Raw genomic sequence first — 18,442 nt, 5'->3', positions numbered from 1 at the left:
CTATCTGCAGCTGCCAACCACCAGGCTCTTGGCGCCCGGTTAGGGTGGGAATTGCTTGCTCATAAGAAGCAACTGATAAATGATAAGTCATAAGAACATCTCTGCAAAAACCTAGCCATAAATATGACCAGCAGATAGGGCTTCCCACTGCTTTTTTCACAAAGAAATTTAACATTCTATTTTGGGGGAATAAAATGGGATCTGGGCCCATCAATTCTAGCAATTTATGCTTTTGTGTAAACAAGCCTCCCTCCCCCCTCCTTTTTTTCCCATGAAAAGTGTGTAGAAATTTAGTGGACTATCTCAAGCACATTTATTAGTTTCCTGCTAACTTTTTTCTTCTTGTTCTTTCTGTGCCTTCATTCCAGGAGCACTTTGAAAGTTTTCCCTACACTTCTTCACCCAGAGCCCCTCGTGCAGCATCACGGGGTCCCGCCCTCATTTATTACAAGTTAGACCAGTAACCGAGCACCGCGGACTTGCACGATGCCCAGCAGAGGAAGAGGACATGCGGAGGAAAACCGGGGCCTGCAGCGCTGGACGGTGGGATGAAAACCCAGCGTCTCTGAGTCAGCCGGAGGACGGGGAGGTGTCTGTGAGGAAGGCCGAGCCGCGAGCTACTGGATTCTTGAGCGACAGGTAAGGATTAGCCAGAAAGATGGGCCTCCAGGCAGAGGAGGAAACGAAATCCTAACAGGTGGAATAGCATGGCCAAATACTCGGAGGTTTGAGGGCTTTCAGCCCTGAAAGAACTGAATACAGACCGTGGATGGAAAGTAAGTGATGTATGTGTGCGTGCACGCGCATGCGTGTGTTCACACACGCATAGCAGTGGTGGTTGCGGCGGGGGGGGGGGGGCAACCTGGAAGAGGAGTCTGCGACCTTAGAGGTCCCCTGCCTCAATACGGTGTTCAAATGTTTCCAGGGCTCAGGGGATCATTCCACGGCAAACAAGGCACAGGAAAACACTTCTCTCCTGAACATGAGCATCAAACAGGAGAAAAACAAACAGAACCAAGCATGTGATTGCCTTTATATAGGCATAAATCTAGAGACAGATGGAACAAATTGACGACTGAGATAGAGGGGCAGTTTTTAAGCCCCTCTTGTCCTAAATCTTTACACGGCAGCTTCTTTATTATTATTATTATTATCATCAAAATTCCTTTGAAGTGCTGCACATTTATACTGCTGTCTATGTTAACCCCAATACTCCATGAAAAATCCAAATATAGACAGACTCCAACTTAAAAATACATTAAGTCCCCAAACTCCATTTCTAAGTTAGCTGTTTTATTCAGTGTGTTCACTCAAAGAAGCAGTGTTACAAAAAGAAGCAAGCAACACTACCCCGTTCATTCACTGTACCCGGAAAGGCTCCCTCTTTCTACTGCAAAATTCCATGGGTTTTGAAAAATTAATAATGTGATGTGCCCACCATTACAGAATCATACAAGAGTTTCCTTGCCCCCTCAAATGCCCTTTGCTTCACATATTTAATCCTCACCACACCCTGAACTACTGGTAATCCTGATCTATTTACCATTTCTATAGTTTTACTTTTTCCAGAGTGCCGTATAGATACAAACCATCCACATGTAGTCTTTCAACCGGCTTCTTTCTCCTAGCAATGTGCATTTAAGAGTCTTTCATGTCTCTGTATGACTTGACAATTAATTCCTCTTATTTTTAAAAATTATTAAGAGCAGTTTTAGTTTACAGAAAAATGGAGCACAAAAGACAGAAGTTCCCATATATCTCTTCAACCTCCCTCCCCCCACCACAGTTTCCCTATTAATGTCTTGCATTAGTATAGTACATTTTGTACAATTGATGAGTTGGTATTGATACATTTTTTTGGCATTGATACTTTTTTCCCCCTTAGGCAAAGAACTTTATTAACCTTGTTTCAAACTGTGTTCCCAGGCTTCTTCAGCTTAATTAACTGCAAAGAATGAATTGTGTATAAGCAAAAACTGAAAAGAGCTGCACGCCTTGGGCTTAAAAATATTAAGAGATCTAGATTTTGTCAGATTCATGAACAAAATTTTTAAAACCAGGCATAATACTCTGGAAAACAGCATAGAGTTTCCTCAAGAAGTTGAAAATAGAGCTACCCTACCACCCAGCAATCGCACTACTGGGTATTTAACCTAAAGATACAAATGTAGTGATCCGAAGGGGCACATGCACCTGAATATTTATAGCAGCAATGTCCACAATAGCCAAACTATGGAAAGAACCTATATGTTCATCAACAGATGAATGGATAAAGAAGATGTGGTATATATATATACAATGGTACATTATGCAGTCATCAAAAGAAATGGATTCTTGCCATTTGCAATGAAATGGATGGAACTAGAGGGTATTGTGCTGAGCAAAGTAAGTCAATAAGAGAAAGACAATTATCATATGATCTCCCTGATATGAGGAATTTGAGAGGCAGGATGGGGGGCTTGGGAGGGGGTAGGGAAGGAAAAAATGAAACAAGATGGGATCGGGAGGGAGACAAACCATAAGAGACTCTTAATCTCACAAAACAAACTGAGCGTTGCCGGGGGGAGAGGGGTATGGACATTGGTGGGGTTATGGACATTGGGAAGGGCATGTGATATGGTGAGTGCTGTGAAGTGTGTAAGCCTGACGATTCACAGACCTGTACTCGTGGGGCAAATAATACATTATATGTTAATAAAAATAATTAATATAAAAAAGGAGGCAGGGGTGCCTGGGTGGCTCAGTGGGTTAAGCCTCTGCCTTCCGCTCAGGTCATGGTCCCAGGGTCCTGGGATTGAGCCCCTCCTCAGGCTCTCTGCTCAGCAGGGAGCCTGCTTCCCTTCCTCTCTCTGCCTGCCTCTCTGTCTACTTGTGATCTCTGTCTGTCAAATAAATAAATAAAATCTTTTTTAAAAAAAAAAGGAGGCATGATATAAACTAGCAGCTCCCAGAAACTTCTTCAAGTTGTATCTTCTTCAGAAGTTGACTCAATTCAGTTTGCTTCATTCTTGGAAGCTTCATCACAATTCTCCACAAGATCTGGCACGTCATCATCTTCCTCCTCTCTGGCAGCAAGTAGGGCTTTTCCGTCCACAGATTGTGTGGGCAGAGCTTCAGCCAGTCTTCTTCAGCTAGTCAGACAGTCTGCACCAAGTTGGTTTAAGACACTGGGTAGCGTTTCTGTCAGCTGCTTTGTCTCAGCATGGCCTGAAATGGTGAAAGTGTTTGTCACCGGCGATGCCTGAACTTTGGGGTTGTGAGAGTGGATCACTGTTCCTTGGTTTGTGAACATATTCACTTCTTCAATACCAGACATACTGTTTACCCCTAACTTCTTTAAGGAGAACTGAAGTTTTTTATCATCCGCTGTAGCCGTTCTATGAACCACCTTCTTCTTCAGGCGAGCAGTTTCTTTCCCACCAATGCGCACTTGGGCTTGCAGTTTGGAGTTTCTCTTGGTTCATGGTAATTACTTTCATCTTGTTGGAGCAGAAATGGGAGACCACAGAGGGAATGGGGTTGGTGCTCAGGGAATCTCTCAGGTGGACCAGCTGAGATGAGGTGTTGGTACTGATACATTTTTAAAAACTAAACTCTGCAGTTTACACCTGGATTCTTTTGTTATGGTTTATACTCTATGGGTTTTGAAAAATGCATAATGACATGTATCCAGCATTACAGTACCATAGAGAACAATAATTTCACTGCTCTTAAAAATTGCCTATGCTGGGCGCCTGGGTGGCTCAATTGGTGGAGCAACTGCCTTCGGCTCAGGTCATGATCCTGGAGTCCTGGGATCGAGCCCTGCATTGGGCTCCCTGCTCAGTGGGAGGGAGGCATGGGGGTCTGCTTCTCCTTCTGACCTCCCTCTCATGCTTGCTGGCTCTCATTCTCTCTCTCTCTCAAATAAATATATAAAATCTTTTTTAAAAATTGCCTATACTCTACCTATTAGCCCTCTCTCTCCCCATGAATGATCCCCCGCCCCCCACCGCCGTCCAGCCACCAGTGATCTTTCTACTGTCTCCATAGTTGTGCTATTTTCAGAATGTCATTAGTTGGAATCATTCAGTATGTAGCCTTTTCAGATTGGTCACTTTCACTTAGCAATATGGATTTAAGTTTCCTCCATTCTTTTGGTGGCTTGATTGTTCATTTTTTTCCCCCAAAGATTTCATTTCAGAGAGAGAGTGTGTACGTGCATGCACACACACAAGCCTGAGTGGGGAGAGGGGAAGAGGGAAGCAGACTCCCCACTGAGCAGAGAGCCTGATGAGGGTCTCAATCCCAGGACTCTGGGATCATGACCTGAGCTGAAGGTAGACGCTTAACCAACTGAGACACCCAGGCGCCCCTTGATGGCTCATTTCTTTTTAGCAATGAATAATATGCCATTGTGTGGATGTACCACAGTTTACATCTGTTGAAGTACATTTTGGTTGCTTCCAAGATGTGGCCATTATGAATAAAGTTGCCATAAATATCCATATGCGGTTTTTTGTGTGCACCTAAGATTTCAGCTCAATTGGGAAAACACCAAGAAGTATGATTGCTAGATCTTATGCTTAAACTACATTTATTTTTATAAAAACCATCCAAACTGACTATACCACTTTGCACTCCTATCAGCAATGAATGAAAATTCCTGTTGCTCCATCTCTTTACTAGTACTTGGTGTTGTGATTATTTTGGATGTTAGTCATTGTAAAAGGTATGTGGTGTTTTAATTAGTAATTTCCTAAGGACATGATGCTGAGCATGTTTTTAGAATTTTTTTTTTTGAGATTTTATTTATCTGACAGAGATCACAAGTAGGCAGAGAGGCAGGCAGAGAGAGAGAGGAAGGGAAGCAGGCTCTCCGCTGAGCAGAGAGCCCCATGCGGGGCTCGATCCCAGGACCCTGAGATCATGACCTTAACCAAAGGCAGAGGCTTTAACCCACTGAGCTACCCAGGCGCCCCTAGAATGTATTTTATTCAAGTAGAGTTGTCGCACAATTTAGAGCATATTTTTATAGGATTATTTGCAACTTGTATATATTCTTTTGATGAGGTGTCTATTCAGATTTTTTGCCTATTTTGTTAATCGGGTTTTGTTTTCTTATTGAGTTTTTAAAAATTCCTTGTATGTTTTAGATATTTTATCTTACATGTTTTGCAAAGGGTGTGGCTTTTCATCTGCTAATATTATCTTTCACAGAGCAGTTTTACATTTTAAATAAGTCCAACTTTTTTTCCTGAGTCATGCTTTTGGTATTGTATCTAGAAAGTCCCGATCGGGGCACCTGGGTGCCTCAGTTGGTTAGAAAGTCCCGGTCCACCCCAAGGTCACCTAGATTTTCTATGTTATTTTACATTTTAAATGTAGGTCATGATCCATTTTGAATTAATTTTTGAGATTACAACATTTGTATCTAGATTCCATTTTTTGCATGTGGATGTCCAGATGTTCCAGAACCATCTGTTGGAGAGATTATCTTTCTCCATTTTATTGCTTTTACCTCTTCGTCAAAGTCCAGTTGACTATATTTGTGGGTATCAATTTCTGGGCTTTCTAATCTCTTCCATTCCATTGCTCTATAGAGCTGTTCTTTTCCGGTACCATAGACTATCCTGATCATTATAACTTTATGTCAGATTTTGAAATGAAGTAATGTGAATTTTCCAACTGTGCCCTTCTTCAGTATTATATTGCCTAATCTAGGTGTTTCACCTTTCCACATAAACTTCAGAATCAGTTTGCCAATACCTACAAAATTGCTTGTTGGGATTTGGTGAGATTGAATGGATTGAGTTAAGAATAATGGATATTGTAACAATATTGACTCTTCTAAGTCATGAACATGGGTCAGCTCTCATTTGGATCTTGATTTTATTTTTCACCAGTGCTAAGTAGTTTTCTGCATAGAATTCCTGTACATATTTTGTTAGTTTTCTACATAAGTACTTATTTATTTGGTGCCATTATAAATAATATTTTTTTTAAAAATTCAGATTTTAATTTTTCATTGCTTATTGATTTTTGTATACTGACCTGGTATCCTGAAACCTTGCTTTATTTGCCCAGGATTTTTTTTCCCAAGAGTTTCCCAGAAGACTGAGGATTTTCTCGATAAACATCTCTGAGGGGCGCCTGGGTGGCTCCAGTCAGTTGGGCATGGGCCTTTGGCTTGGGTAATGATCTGAGGGTCCTGGGATTGAGTCTCGTATCAGGCTCCCTGCTCAACAGGGAATCTGCTTTTCCCTCTGCCCCTGCCCCTTGCTTGTGCTCTTGCTCCCTCTCTCAAATAAATAAAATCTTTTAATAAAATCTATAAATAAAAACAGTATTATTTTTTCCTTTATAATCTGAATAGCTTTTTATTTCTTTACCTGTCTATTGCACTAGCTTGAACTTCCAGAATGATGTTAAGAAGGAGTGGTAAGAGAGGATACCTTTTCTTTGTTCCTTATTATGGGGGGGAAGCACCCCATTTCTCACCTATTAACTATAAATTTTGGAAATATTCTTCTAAGAATTTTTAAATTTTTTAAAAATCTTTTTTCCCCAAGGATTGATTTATTTATTTGACAGACAGAGATCACAAGTAGGCAGAGAGGCAGGCAGAGACAGAGGAGGAAGCAGGCTCCCTGCGGAGGGGAGCCTGATGCGGGGCTCGATCCCAGGACCCCTGGGACCATGAGCTGAGCTGAAGGCAGAGGCTTTAACCCACTGAGCCACCCAGGTGCCCCAAGAATTTTTTAATTTTTAAGTGATCTCTACACACAACATGGGGCTTGAACTCACAACCTGGAGACCTGGAGTCACATGCTCTACTGACTGAGCCAGCCAGGCACCCCTAGATATTCTTTATAAAAGTGAGAAAAGTTATCTATTCTTAATTTGCTAAGAGTTTTTATTGTGAATGCACGTCATATGTTGTCATATGCTTTTTCTGCAGAAACTGATATGACTGTACAAGTTTTATTCCTTAACCTAACGATATGGTGACTAACACTGATGATTTTCAAATGTGAACCAGCCCTTCATGCCTGTAATAAATTGCCAACAGTTGTTGTTTTGTTTTGTTTTTGTTTTCTTTCTCATGTTTATCCTGACTCATGTTTTCCAAGCTTCCTGGATTTGTGGTTTGGTGTCTGTCAATGACTTTGGCAAGTTCTAAGCCATGAATACTTGAAATATTTTTTGTTTTGTTCTTCTTCCTGCTTTTGACACTCCAGTTACACATAATTTACACGTTTTTATATTATATGTCTGTTCTTAGATGCTGAGTTTATTTTTCTCTTTGCATTTAAGTTTGAGAGGTATCCACTATCTACAGATAAGCCATTGAAGGTTTTCTTCTTTTCTTTTTGTTCTTGTTTTTTAAGATGGATTTACTTGAGAGAGAGAGCAAGCGCAAGTGGGAGGGGGAAAGGGAGAGGGAGAGAGAATCTCGAGTGGACTCCATGCTGAGCAGGGAACTAGATGTGGAGCTTGACTCCAGGACCCTGAGATCACGACCTGAGCCGAAACCAAGAGTCAGATGCCTAACTGACTGCACCATCTAGGCACCCTCCCTTTTTTTACTTTTTAAAATTTTATTTATTTAAACTAATCTGTACAAGCAACATGGGGCTCAAACTTACAACCCTGAGATCAAGAGTTGCATACTCTTCCAACTGAGCTAGCCAGGTGTCCCTGCAGGTTTTCTTCATTTCTGATACTGTTTTTTGTTTGTTTCTAGAATTTACTTTTGATTTTTTCTTAGCATTTTCATCACTTTGCTTACTGTACCCATTTACATCCATTCTTTCATATTGTCATGTTTCCCCCACTACCACTGTTGACATATTAGTCAGTTATTTTAAATTTCCTTTCTAATAATTCCAACATCTGTGCCATATGTAATTCTCATCCTGATATTTGTTTTATTTCTTCAGACTGTTTTTCCTCACCTTTTATCCAGCCTTTCCATTTTGGTTTTTTTTGTTTGTTTGTTTTGTTTTTTTTTTTCAGCCTTTCCATTTTGTGTTGAAATTTGGACATGTTGTATCAGGTAATGGGAACTAAGGTAAACAGGCATTTAGGGTATATATGTGTGTGTATGTTTTTGTTTTTTGTTTGCATTTAGTGTGTTTTTATTTCAGTCTTGCTAGGGGTGTACCTGTGCTTAATGTTTGGAGTAGCTGTAGTTGCCACACATTTCTAACTCTTATAGCTTACTTTTTTTCCTCCTCTTGAATTTTGGTTTCCTTGAGTATACCTCCTCAGGGGGAGTCTGTCATGTGGCTCTTTCAACTGTTATCCACTCTATCATACTGGAGCTCTGTTGGGGAAGCAGTAACATATGGGAATGGGAGCCCTATTCTATAGTTTTTTGCTTAAATCTAAGTCTTTGAGCCGCCCTGTGTATTGTGGCCTTTGCAAGAGTTTCTCCAGTGGTATAACTTTCCACTCACCCACTCAGCTTCATATTGCCTTCCTTGGTTGCATCATCCTCATCTATTTCCTTGAAGCCCTGAATCTTGTTGACTGTGCTCCCTTGCCCTCACCCCCTCAAATGCCTTCTATGACAAGGAAGAGTGGAGGAAGCTGGGATGGGAGTAATTCCCTCTTCTTAGCTGGGATAAGTCTTTGGAAAGTCCCCTTCCCTGTAGAATTTTGTTATGGAGAAAGCTTAGAATAGATTTCACAATGGTTGCTCTTCTATTTTCCTTGCCAGAGCCAGGAGGGGATGGTTATTGAATTTCACCATGACAGTCTGATAAGGCTCCTGGAGACAAAGACCATAAAAGTGTAGAGAGTGTCCTAAGACTGTGGCCCTCCAAGAATTTCTCACCCTCATGCTAATCCACACCCAGCCCCCGCTGTTCATCAAAGTTGCTATTTACATGTGCCTACAAGTCATGGTTCCATTAACTTCTTCTCCAGGTAAACAGATCTTGGATATGTCTCTCTGGATATGCTTGTCTCTTCAGATTTTGAGATAGCAATTAGCTCTGTGATCTCGGTCCTCTGATGGGCCCAAGAAAAGTCATTAATTTTCAGTTTGTCCAGTTTATTCTCATAAGAATAGGAGCAACAAAGGGCAAACATTTCTATGTATAGACTAGGATACTTTTTTCTATGAAAGTCAAAAATAAAATATGTTTTATTCTAGTCTGTTCACAAAATTAATATTCAAAGTTAAAATGTTTTTAGGAAGAAAGTTTTATGTGTGAGAACACATAAGGCAAAAGTACACTTGCACTAAACTTAAGCCACTATAATTGCATCTATGTGAATTTGGTTCCAGCAAACATTTATATGCTTTAGACTGTGTGTGAAAAATGCCACTGTGCTCCACCAGACTCAGGGAGCTGACATTCAGGTATAGATAGACCAGCGAATAAAGAATATAGGCTATAAAGAAATATAAGCGTGATGTTACAGGAAAAGTAAGATGATGCTCAATATAAAAATGCAATTTCAGGGTCAATTTTCCATGCATTCATTTCCATGCAATTTAAGGGTCAATTTTCCATGCATTCATTTAGTTCTAAGCACTCCAAAATGTTCTCAGTAACGGTGTTTGTTCCCTGCAGACCATGTGACTTTGGAAGATGTCAGGGACATATGTTAGAAGGAGTTCTGCACATAAATTACATTAACATCAGGGTTAATCCCCATTTCCCTCATCAACTCAGTGAAAAACATCTCTAATATTGACATTTCCCTATCTTCTTATGGTCTAGTTTTTGATAGGAATACACAAGTAATTCTCAAGAAAAGTACATAGATTGAGATATCACAGGCTTAAAATGGGTAAAACAAAACAAAAACAAAACAAAATTATTGCGTGCTTGAAAAACAAAATGCAATCTTTTGTCTCAGAAAGCAGAGGCAGGCACTCTATAAGAATAACAGAGTCACCTGACAGGCACCAGGACCTGCATTGCCTAGCAACCTTCTGTGATTTGCATTAAGTCAGCAGGCTCCATGGTACCAAGGCATAAGGAGATCTCTGTACGATTCTTCAAAATATTTATTAATTTTTTGGCTTCTGAAGTTGGTGCTCACATATTTCCCTTATTGTCCTCCTTGTCTAGGCAGAAATTAATATGTGGACCTCCTTTGTACTTTGACAACACAGACAGACCACTTGCTTACAAAAAAATGCTAAAACTCTGAGCTATCTCTCAGGCCACTTAATAAAACTCATTTTTCTTATGCTCCCATTATTTTTTCCTTTTCTCATACCCTCACCTCAAACACAATATATACCTCACTTATACACCACACCAGGTTTCTGATTTTTCTGGATAACTTAACAATAGTATTTCTTGGTTTTATAGTCTGTAAAAGGCTGAGGAAGACTAGAGCCTAAAAGAAAATACTTTAGTACTACCATAATTTTTTATTTTTTATTTAGTTATTTTTTACAATGTTAAGTTTGTTAAGTTAATTTTATTTTAAGATTTTATTTGTTTATTTGTCGAAGAGAGAGGGAGAGAGAGAGCACACAAGCAGGGGGAATGGCAGGCAAAGAGAGAAGCAGGCTCCCACTGAGCAAGGAGGCCAATGCTGGAGTTGATCCCAGGACCCTTGGATTTTGACCTGAGCCAAAGGCAGATGCTGAGCCAGCTGAGCCACCTAGGCATCCCCTACCATAATTTTGTTAAATATTTTTTTTAAATTGGGGTACCTGGGTGGCTCAGTTGTTAAGCATCTGCCTTCAGCTCAGGTCATGATCCAAGGGTCCTGGGATGGAGCCTCACATCGGGCTCCCTGCTCAGCAAAAAGACAAGTGAGTTGGGGGAAATCGGAGGGGGAGATGAACCGTGAGAGACTGTGGACTCTGAGAAATAAACTGAGGATTTTGGAGGAGGGATTGGGAAGGCCTGGTGGTGGGTATCAAGGAGGGCATGTATTTCATGGAGCACTGGGTGTGGTGCATAAACAATGACTCTTGGAACACTGAAAAAATAAATTCAAAAAAATAAAAATAAATAAAAAGTAAAAATAAATTTTAAAAAAGGAAGACTGCTTCTCCCTCCCCTACTTCCCCTGTTTATGTTTCCTCTCTCACTGTGTCTCTCTCTGTCAAAGAAATAAACAAAATTTTTTAAAAAGTATTTTTTTAAATTTACTTATTAGGTAATCTCTACTCCCAATATGGGGCTTGAACTTGGGACTCTAAGATCAAGAGTCGCATGCTCTTCTGACTGAGCTAGCCAGGCACCCCAGTACTACCATAACTGGAAATGGAAAACAATACCCCTTTCATGAAGATGGCACTGGAGGTGAAGAAGGAAGCCCTGGTCCCTCCCAAAGCTGAAGCCAAAGCAAAGGCTTTGAAGGCCAAGAAAGTGGTGCTAAAAGGCCTCCACAGTCAGGGAAAAACAGCAGATCCGCACATCACCTACATTCCCATAGCCCGAGATGCTGCCTCTCCAAAGGCAGCCCAAATATTCTTGAAAGTGTGGCCCCAGGAGAAACAAGCTTGACCACTATGCATCATCAAGTCCCCCCTTGACTACCAAGTCAGCCACGAAGAAAAGAAGACAACAACACACTTGTGTTCATTGTGGATGTCAAGGCCAACAAGCACCAGATCAAACCGGTTGTGAAGTTCTGTGACATTGATGTGGCCAAGGTCAACATCATAAACAGGCCTGACAAAGAGAAGGCATGCATTCAACTGACACCTGGCCAGAATGCTTTGGATATTGTCAACAAAATTGGAATCATCTAAGCTGAGACCAGCCTGCTAAATCTAAATCTAAATTTTTTCACCACAAAAAGATATAAAGGAAAAAAAGAAAAAGAAAAAATAAAAATAACATCTAATTTTTATCTTTAGGGGACTACCACTTGTTCTTTTTCACTAAACCAACAACAACCAAAAAAGACTGAGAGATAATGGGCCCAAGTGGAAGACTTACCAGAGTCCCCTTCAGAGAATAAGCAGTGGTATTTCAGACTCAGCTTTCACGCCAAGTCCTGCTGCCCAACAAGTAGTGTTCCTTTCCTGCCCTCTCTCACTGCTCTTTCATTAAAAAGTGCAAAATTTAAGAGGACAAAAGGTTCTTACAATTCTTGACACACTGTATGCCTCTCCCCATACATTTGCTAGCTTTAATGGCCTTTAAAATGTCTCTGTATCTCTAGCTTCCCCTTTCTAAATCCTACAACATGAAACTCGAGTGATTTCCAAGGGGAGCCCTTAGCCTTGTCCTGCTCGCACTGGCTGGCTAGAAAGTGTAGAGTGGGGACCAAGGCTGGCCTTGGTGATAGTCAAAGTTCAAGGCTGTCACACTTGAGCTCCATCTCTCCACTGGTAAAAACACTAGAGAGAGTAAAAGATGAGAAAATGAGTCTTTAGTTGCCCAGTTGAAGAGAGACATTGTTCTCTTCCTTTTTAAAGGGAATTTCTTGGTAATTATGAAAATGAAACCCTGTAGTTCTAGGTCTTTGTGGCCTTATCAAGTATCTCCTGTGTCAGATGAGCTAGCCATATGATCTGTTCTTCTGGAGAAGTGAGGGCAGGTCTCCCCAAGTGAGAGCAGACTGGTGGAGGCAGGAATGGTCCAAGTTCTGCAGTGGACTCGCTCCTGTTCTGTGGGGGATCAGAGCTGCCAACATCTATGTCTACAAATTCCTGCTAGGTCCAATGGGGCTTATTTGAGGTAGATTTGAAGCATGCTTAAGAAATGTTAGCCTAGGGGCATCTGGGTGGCTCAGTGGGTTAAGCCTCTGCCTTCAGCTCAGGTCATGATCTCAGCATCCTGGGATCAAGCCCTACATCGGGCTCTCTGCTCAGCAGGGAACCTGCTTCCCCCTCTCTCTCCGCCTGTCTCTATGCCTACTTGTGATCTCTGTCTGTCAAATAAATAAATAAAATCTTAAAAAAAAAAAAAAAGAAATGTTAGCCTAAAGCTTTAGAATACACTGTCTCCATCTGAGTGATTTTATCATTAAAAAGTTTTTGGAAGACGGAATACATGAAAAAAGCAGAGGCTAAATATACCAAATGTTCTCTAGGTCATTCTAGTATTGTCTTGTGAGAATAAATAAATGAATGTATGGATTATGGGTAACACACTGCTGAAAAATCCCTCTAGTCTTGAAAGCCACAGAAAAGAGGGGAACAAATGATCCACTTATTTGTTTTATTTGGCATTCAGTGATAATCTGAAGCCCAATGTCCAACGTGTGATCAGAAATGCAAATGTTAAAAAAACTTCTAGATGGGGCGCCTGTGTGGCTCAGTGGGTTAAAGCCTCTGCCTTCGGCTCAGGTCATGATCCCAGGGTCCTGGGATCAAGCCCCACATCGGGCTCTCTGCTCAGCAGGGAGCCTGCTTCCTCCTCTCTCTCTGCCTGCCTCTTTGCCTAGTTGTGATTTCTCTCTGTCAAATAAATAAAATATTAAAAAAAAAACCAAAAAAAAAAAAACTTCTAGATGTTCAAAAAAGACACAGTCAACTGGGAACTGGCATATGTTTGTCTTAGCAAATTCCAAATGGTAATTTAATGTGCTAGATAATTCCCAGGGATTATTTGATATCAAGAACTTTTACTCATACAAAATTACATATTTGGCTCTTCCCCACCTCATTCCCCATTATTCAGTTTATGTTATTTAAATCTGAAAAAAATCAAAGTAAGTAAAGACAGTATGTTTGGTAAGCACCCTGTAAGGAGCGTAGGTATCAGGAGAACTTGAGACTTTCTCTCTTCCCACAAGTGAGCTAGAAATGGAACAATGAGGTAATTCTACATCTATCGAAATCAAACACTTTATCTGAATTATCCAACAAATGGAGGCTATTATATTTTCTCAACTTGAAATAGGCACATGATTTTTTCCACTTTCCATCTGGCTTGACATAAACAGACCCAACCCCAAATCTGAGAGAGATATCTTTGTCCCACAGCATGTCCTCCATGCTCATGGCTTCCACTGTGACCACTGCAACTCCCAGGCGCTAGAATTGTTGACCGGGACCATATCGTTGAAGGCACATTGGCAAAGGGAAATAGTAATGGTGGGAGGGTCAGTGAAGAGAACGTTCCTCTGCTGTAGGGGGGTTGAACTTAGACTTAACTGAGGGCTTGAGAAAGGAGGGAATGATCCTCTGAGAATGTTAAAGAAAACTTACCAGCCTGACCTCCGGTGACATGAGAGGGGTGAAGGATGGAATTTTTTAAAATGGCATCATACACATGCTTCCATCCAAGATCATTTAATAAGGACACTTGCACACAAAATGAAAACAACAACAAACCAAAAAAACCAAATAAACAAAGCCCTCCAACAAGACAAAAAAACAAAAACAAAAAAACCCCAAGCTCCAAAACTGGCCAAAACACATGAAAAACCAGTGTTCAAGGCATCATGCAATGAGACCAGGAGAAGAAACTGGTCAACCTAACTACTGAGGAGGTGGATGGGGTAAATATGATTAAGAAGTGGCAACAGATTTCAAGTGCTAGGAGATGGGACAGGTCATGTGCTGTTAAAGGAAGCACTTAGACCAGCCAAGACTATAAAGACCAATGAAGGGTGATGCTTTAGTTTGGGTTTTACTTTTTCATTTTTGGGTGTTTTGTATCTGTTTTTGCCCAGACACATGCTCCACATTTAAAGGTGAGATGGAGAGGCCCTAAACACAGTGCAATTTATAGCCCAAAGATCAGGAGATCAGGACCAAGAAAGAGGAATTTTTTTTTCAAAAACAGTGTATTTTATTTGACATTAGACAATATTCCCCAATTTCTCTCCACTGTGACACGTAGATGGCTTTAGATTGTTTTCGTGGTCACCCATGCTGAAGATTTTCAAAACCCTAACCTCATTTCTGTAAGTTTTTGAGGAAAGAGGCATTTTTAAAAAATTATACACTGACCCGTGGGAGCTGTACTTTAAAGGGGAATACGAGTTCTGCAAGGGAGTTCAAGTCAAAGGAGTTGAATGCTAAAATGAACACATTTTCCCTAGAAAGTTGCTGAGCTGTATTTCATTTTATCTTATACCGGATCTTTATAACCCAGACTGCTGTGGAGGAGTGCAAATTGTCCACTGAGTTGAGGTAGTAAATAACTCAGCCTGAATCCCAGTACGTCTTCAATTTTTCATAGTAGAGTTGAAAAGCAGATGTCTAAGAAGTAGTTATTTGCCTGTGTTTGGAGGATTTTCTTCTTAGCATTATCAGCGACCTCAGTAGGAAGAAAGTAATTTCACGAGCTAGTAACGTTATTTAAATATTCACACACACACACACACACACACACACACACACCCCTTATTTTTAGCATAAGCACACAGGCACCCCCTCCCACTAAATGTTCTCCCATCTTTATGACATTAGTTTCCTCATTTATAGCTGGGATTTTTGCCAAGCTTCTAGTGAAATAAGGCGTGTTTATGACTAAGACTTACTTTCACAGCTTCAAAAAACCTTTCAACTAGATAGTTGAGGAACTTAACAAAATCTTCCTTCCCTAAAGTCAGTATAATTCATGGAGATATCAGTGTCAGGCAATTTGAATTTCTTGTGGTTGCCAAGAGTTACGATCAGTAATTTATAGTTAAGGGATCTATTAAGAACACCTTTAGTTCTTTTATTCTTCTCCTATCCCCCTACCCCCCCATGTTGCTTCTCCATGTCCTCATATCAGGGAGATCATATGATAGTTGTCTTTCTCCGATTGACTTATTTCACTAAGCTTGATACGCTCTAGTTCCATCCACGTCGTCGCAAATGGCAAGATTTCATTTCTTTTGATGGCTGCATAGTATTCCATTGTGTATATATACCACATCTTCTTGATTGCCTAAAGACTAACTCAATTTCTTTGACCTCCTTTCATACCTTTAACCTTACAGTATCATCCTGTGGGGTTTTATATTATTTCTCTTAATGGAAAATAGAGAAGACTTCCATAGAAAAGAGCCTGATATTTAAAATGTTGAATGCTTATCAGATACATAGTTTGCAAATATTTTCTCCCATTCTGTAGGCTGCCTTTTCATTTTGTCAACTGTTTCCTTCACTGTCCAGAAACTTTTTAGTTTGAAATAGTCCCACTGTTCATTTTTGGTTTTGTTACCTGGGCTTTGGTATCATATTCAAAACTTCATTGCTAAGATAAAAGTCAAGGAGATTTTCCTCTATGTTCTTTGGTAGGAGTTCTATGATTTCAAGTCTTAAATTTAAGTCTTTAACACATTCTGAGTTGATTTTTATATACAGTGTAAGGATCTAATTTCATTCTTTTGCATGTGGATATCCCATTTTCCTAACACCATTTATCGAAGAGACTATACTTTCCCCATTGTGTATTCTTGGCACACTTGGCAAAGCAAATACTACATAATCTCACTTGTATGTAGAATCTTAAAAGTCAAACTTGTAGACTCAGAGTAGAACAGTGGGTTGCTAGGAGCTGGGGGAGGGGAAAGGAAAATGGAGAGATGCTGATCAAAGAATACAAACTTTCAGTTATAAGATGAGTAAGTTCTGGGGATCTAATGTACAGCATGGTGCCTGAAGCTAGTAATACTATATCGTATATTTGAAATTCACTGAAAGAGTAGATTATTTTTTAAGCTTTTATTTATTTAATAGAGATATCACAAGTAGGCAAGCAGAGGGTGGGGGGAAGCAGGCTCCCTGCTGAGGAGAGAGCCTGATGTAGGGCTCAATCCTAGAACTTGAGATCATAACCTGAGCCAAAGGCAGAGGCTTAACCCACAGAGCCACCCAGGTGCCCCCCCAAGAGAGTAGATTTTAAGTGTTCATACCACGCATAAAAAATGGTAAGTATGTGAGGTGATGAATATGTTAATTAGCTTGATTGAGGTGATTACTTCATAATGTATAGGGATATCAAACCATCACGTTATACACCTTGAATATAGATAATTTTCATTTGTCAATTATATCTCACTAAAACTGGGATCAAGTAAGTGTCCAGTGCTTCATCATGTTCCCATGTGCTAATGAGAGCCAGGACTGCAATGTCACTAGCTATGCAATGAATTTGAATGTTGAAATTTGCTCCGACATGCACTGCCAAAATAATTTTGCTTTGATTTTGAACAGGTTACCAGCAAAATATTAATTCCCGGATAACTTAGCTCAAAGTTCAATTCCAGAAGAACTTCTAGAAACACTCAACATGCTCTTATAACAGATTCTTTTTTTTTTTAAGATTTACTTATTTATTTTGAGAGAGAGAGAAAGAGAGAACAGGAGCATGAGCAGGGGGAGAAAATCTTGCCTGCAGACTCCCCGCTAAGTGAGGAACCCAAGGCAGAGCTCAATTCCACAACCCTGAGATCATGACCTGAGCCAAAATCAAGAGCTGGGTGCTTAACTAACTAACTGAGTCACCCAGATGCCCCCTTATAATAGATTCTAATAAGAAACACAAACATAAAGCTCCTATAACCCTAAGCTTCAAGCACTACTTTGGAACTATAAGAAAAAATGGTAGTAAAACCAACACTACTGTATTTCCAAATGGCTTCTCTACCAGGCCTACAAACTCTTAATTTACAGCCCTAAGATCAGCCAGGACATTCTATTTCCTGATACTTATCATGGACTTTAAAATACTTTTATTGTAAAATTGATGATTAGTATAGAAATTTCAGAAAATTGAGAAAATGATAAAGAAGTAAAATAACCCAGAGTTCTATACTTTCCAGAGAACTTTATTTTTGTGTGTTTACTACAAATATTTAATGTCTTTTTGTTTTCACTATGTTATCATGACCATCTTTTCATATCCTTAAGCATTCTGTAAAATCAAGTTTAATGTTTATGTAATGTTTTATTGTATTCTAGCAATACATAATTTATTTAACCATCTCACTATAGTCACAAACCTCTTTTTAACATTTTTTAGTATTATAATGTGGCACGTGTACAGCAACATAATTCTCTGATTCACAGTAGATATATGCTTTATTAATATATTTATCTTTTTAGTCATCTACTATCCTTGTCTTGGCTCACCAACATTCTCCATCATACTCTCTTAGAAACAGTGATTAGGCAAGGGGTGTTATCATTACCTCAGTAGGTTAATCTAAGACATTTTGTGGTTTGATAGACAGATGCTAGGAAAATAGGAGAAGAAATGCTCTTTTACCTCTGGAGTTGCTAAAGCAGAAAGGATGGAACTCTGCAGCTGTTGGGAGCCATGTTTTCTTCTTGAGAGGAAACCTATCTGAAGAATGAAGTCAAGTGAAATGATAGATGGAGTCCAGGACAGTCCTGGCATATTCTGGTTATTACTGCCTGAGCTTGGGCCCTGGGTGTTATAAGTCTTCCTTCAATCTTGTGAACTTCCTTAGTATTCTTTATAAATTTAGGAGCAGCCACATTTCCACTTTTTGCTTGAATTATTTAGAGTTAGGTAATCATCACTTAAAACTGAAAAAAGTTATTTAGGTATCTCATGATTTT

General features: G+C 39.9%; 1 protein-coding gene and 1 pseudogene across 1 annotated transcript; one reads left to right on the top strand and one right to left on the bottom strand.

Moving 5' to 3' along the window:
- Positions 1–2,973: 2,973 nt before the first annotated feature.
- On the bottom strand, positions 2,974–3,479 carry LOC123935330 (annotated as a pseudogene).
- A 7,773-nt stretch (positions 3,480–11,252) lies between these two features.
- Positions 11,253–11,716, top strand: LOC123934593 (60S ribosomal protein L23a-like). The gene is made up of 2 exons (XM_045994746.1): positions 11,253–11,441; positions 11,561–11,716. The coding sequence occupies exons 1-2, from the start codon at positions 11,253–11,255 to the stop codon at positions 11,714–11,716; spliced, it is 345 nt and encodes a 114-aa protein (XP_045850702.1).
- The last annotated feature ends 6,726 nt before the right edge of the window (positions 11,717–18,442 follow it).

This window comes from Meles meles, chromosome X, assembly GCF_922984935.1.
Source record: "Meles meles chromosome X, mMelMel3.1 paternal haplotype, whole genome shotgun sequence".
NCBI classification, from domain to species: Eukaryota; Metazoa; Chordata; class Mammalia; order Carnivora; family Mustelidae; genus Meles; species Meles meles.
Note: the sequence above shows the minus strand (reverse complement) of the source record. Positions and strands in the feature narration are given on the sequence as shown.

Excerpts from the sequence above, each read along its gene's own strand:
- LOC123934593 (XM_045994746.1), top strand. The coding sequence starts at position 11,253 with ATGGCACTGGAGGTGAAGAAGGAAGCCCTGGTCCCTCCCAAAGCTGAA. Across the intron at positions 11,442-11,560 it reads CAGCCCAAATATTCTTGAAA|GCCAACAAGCACCAGATCAA; the intron begins GTGTGGCCCCAG and ends GTGGATGTCAAG.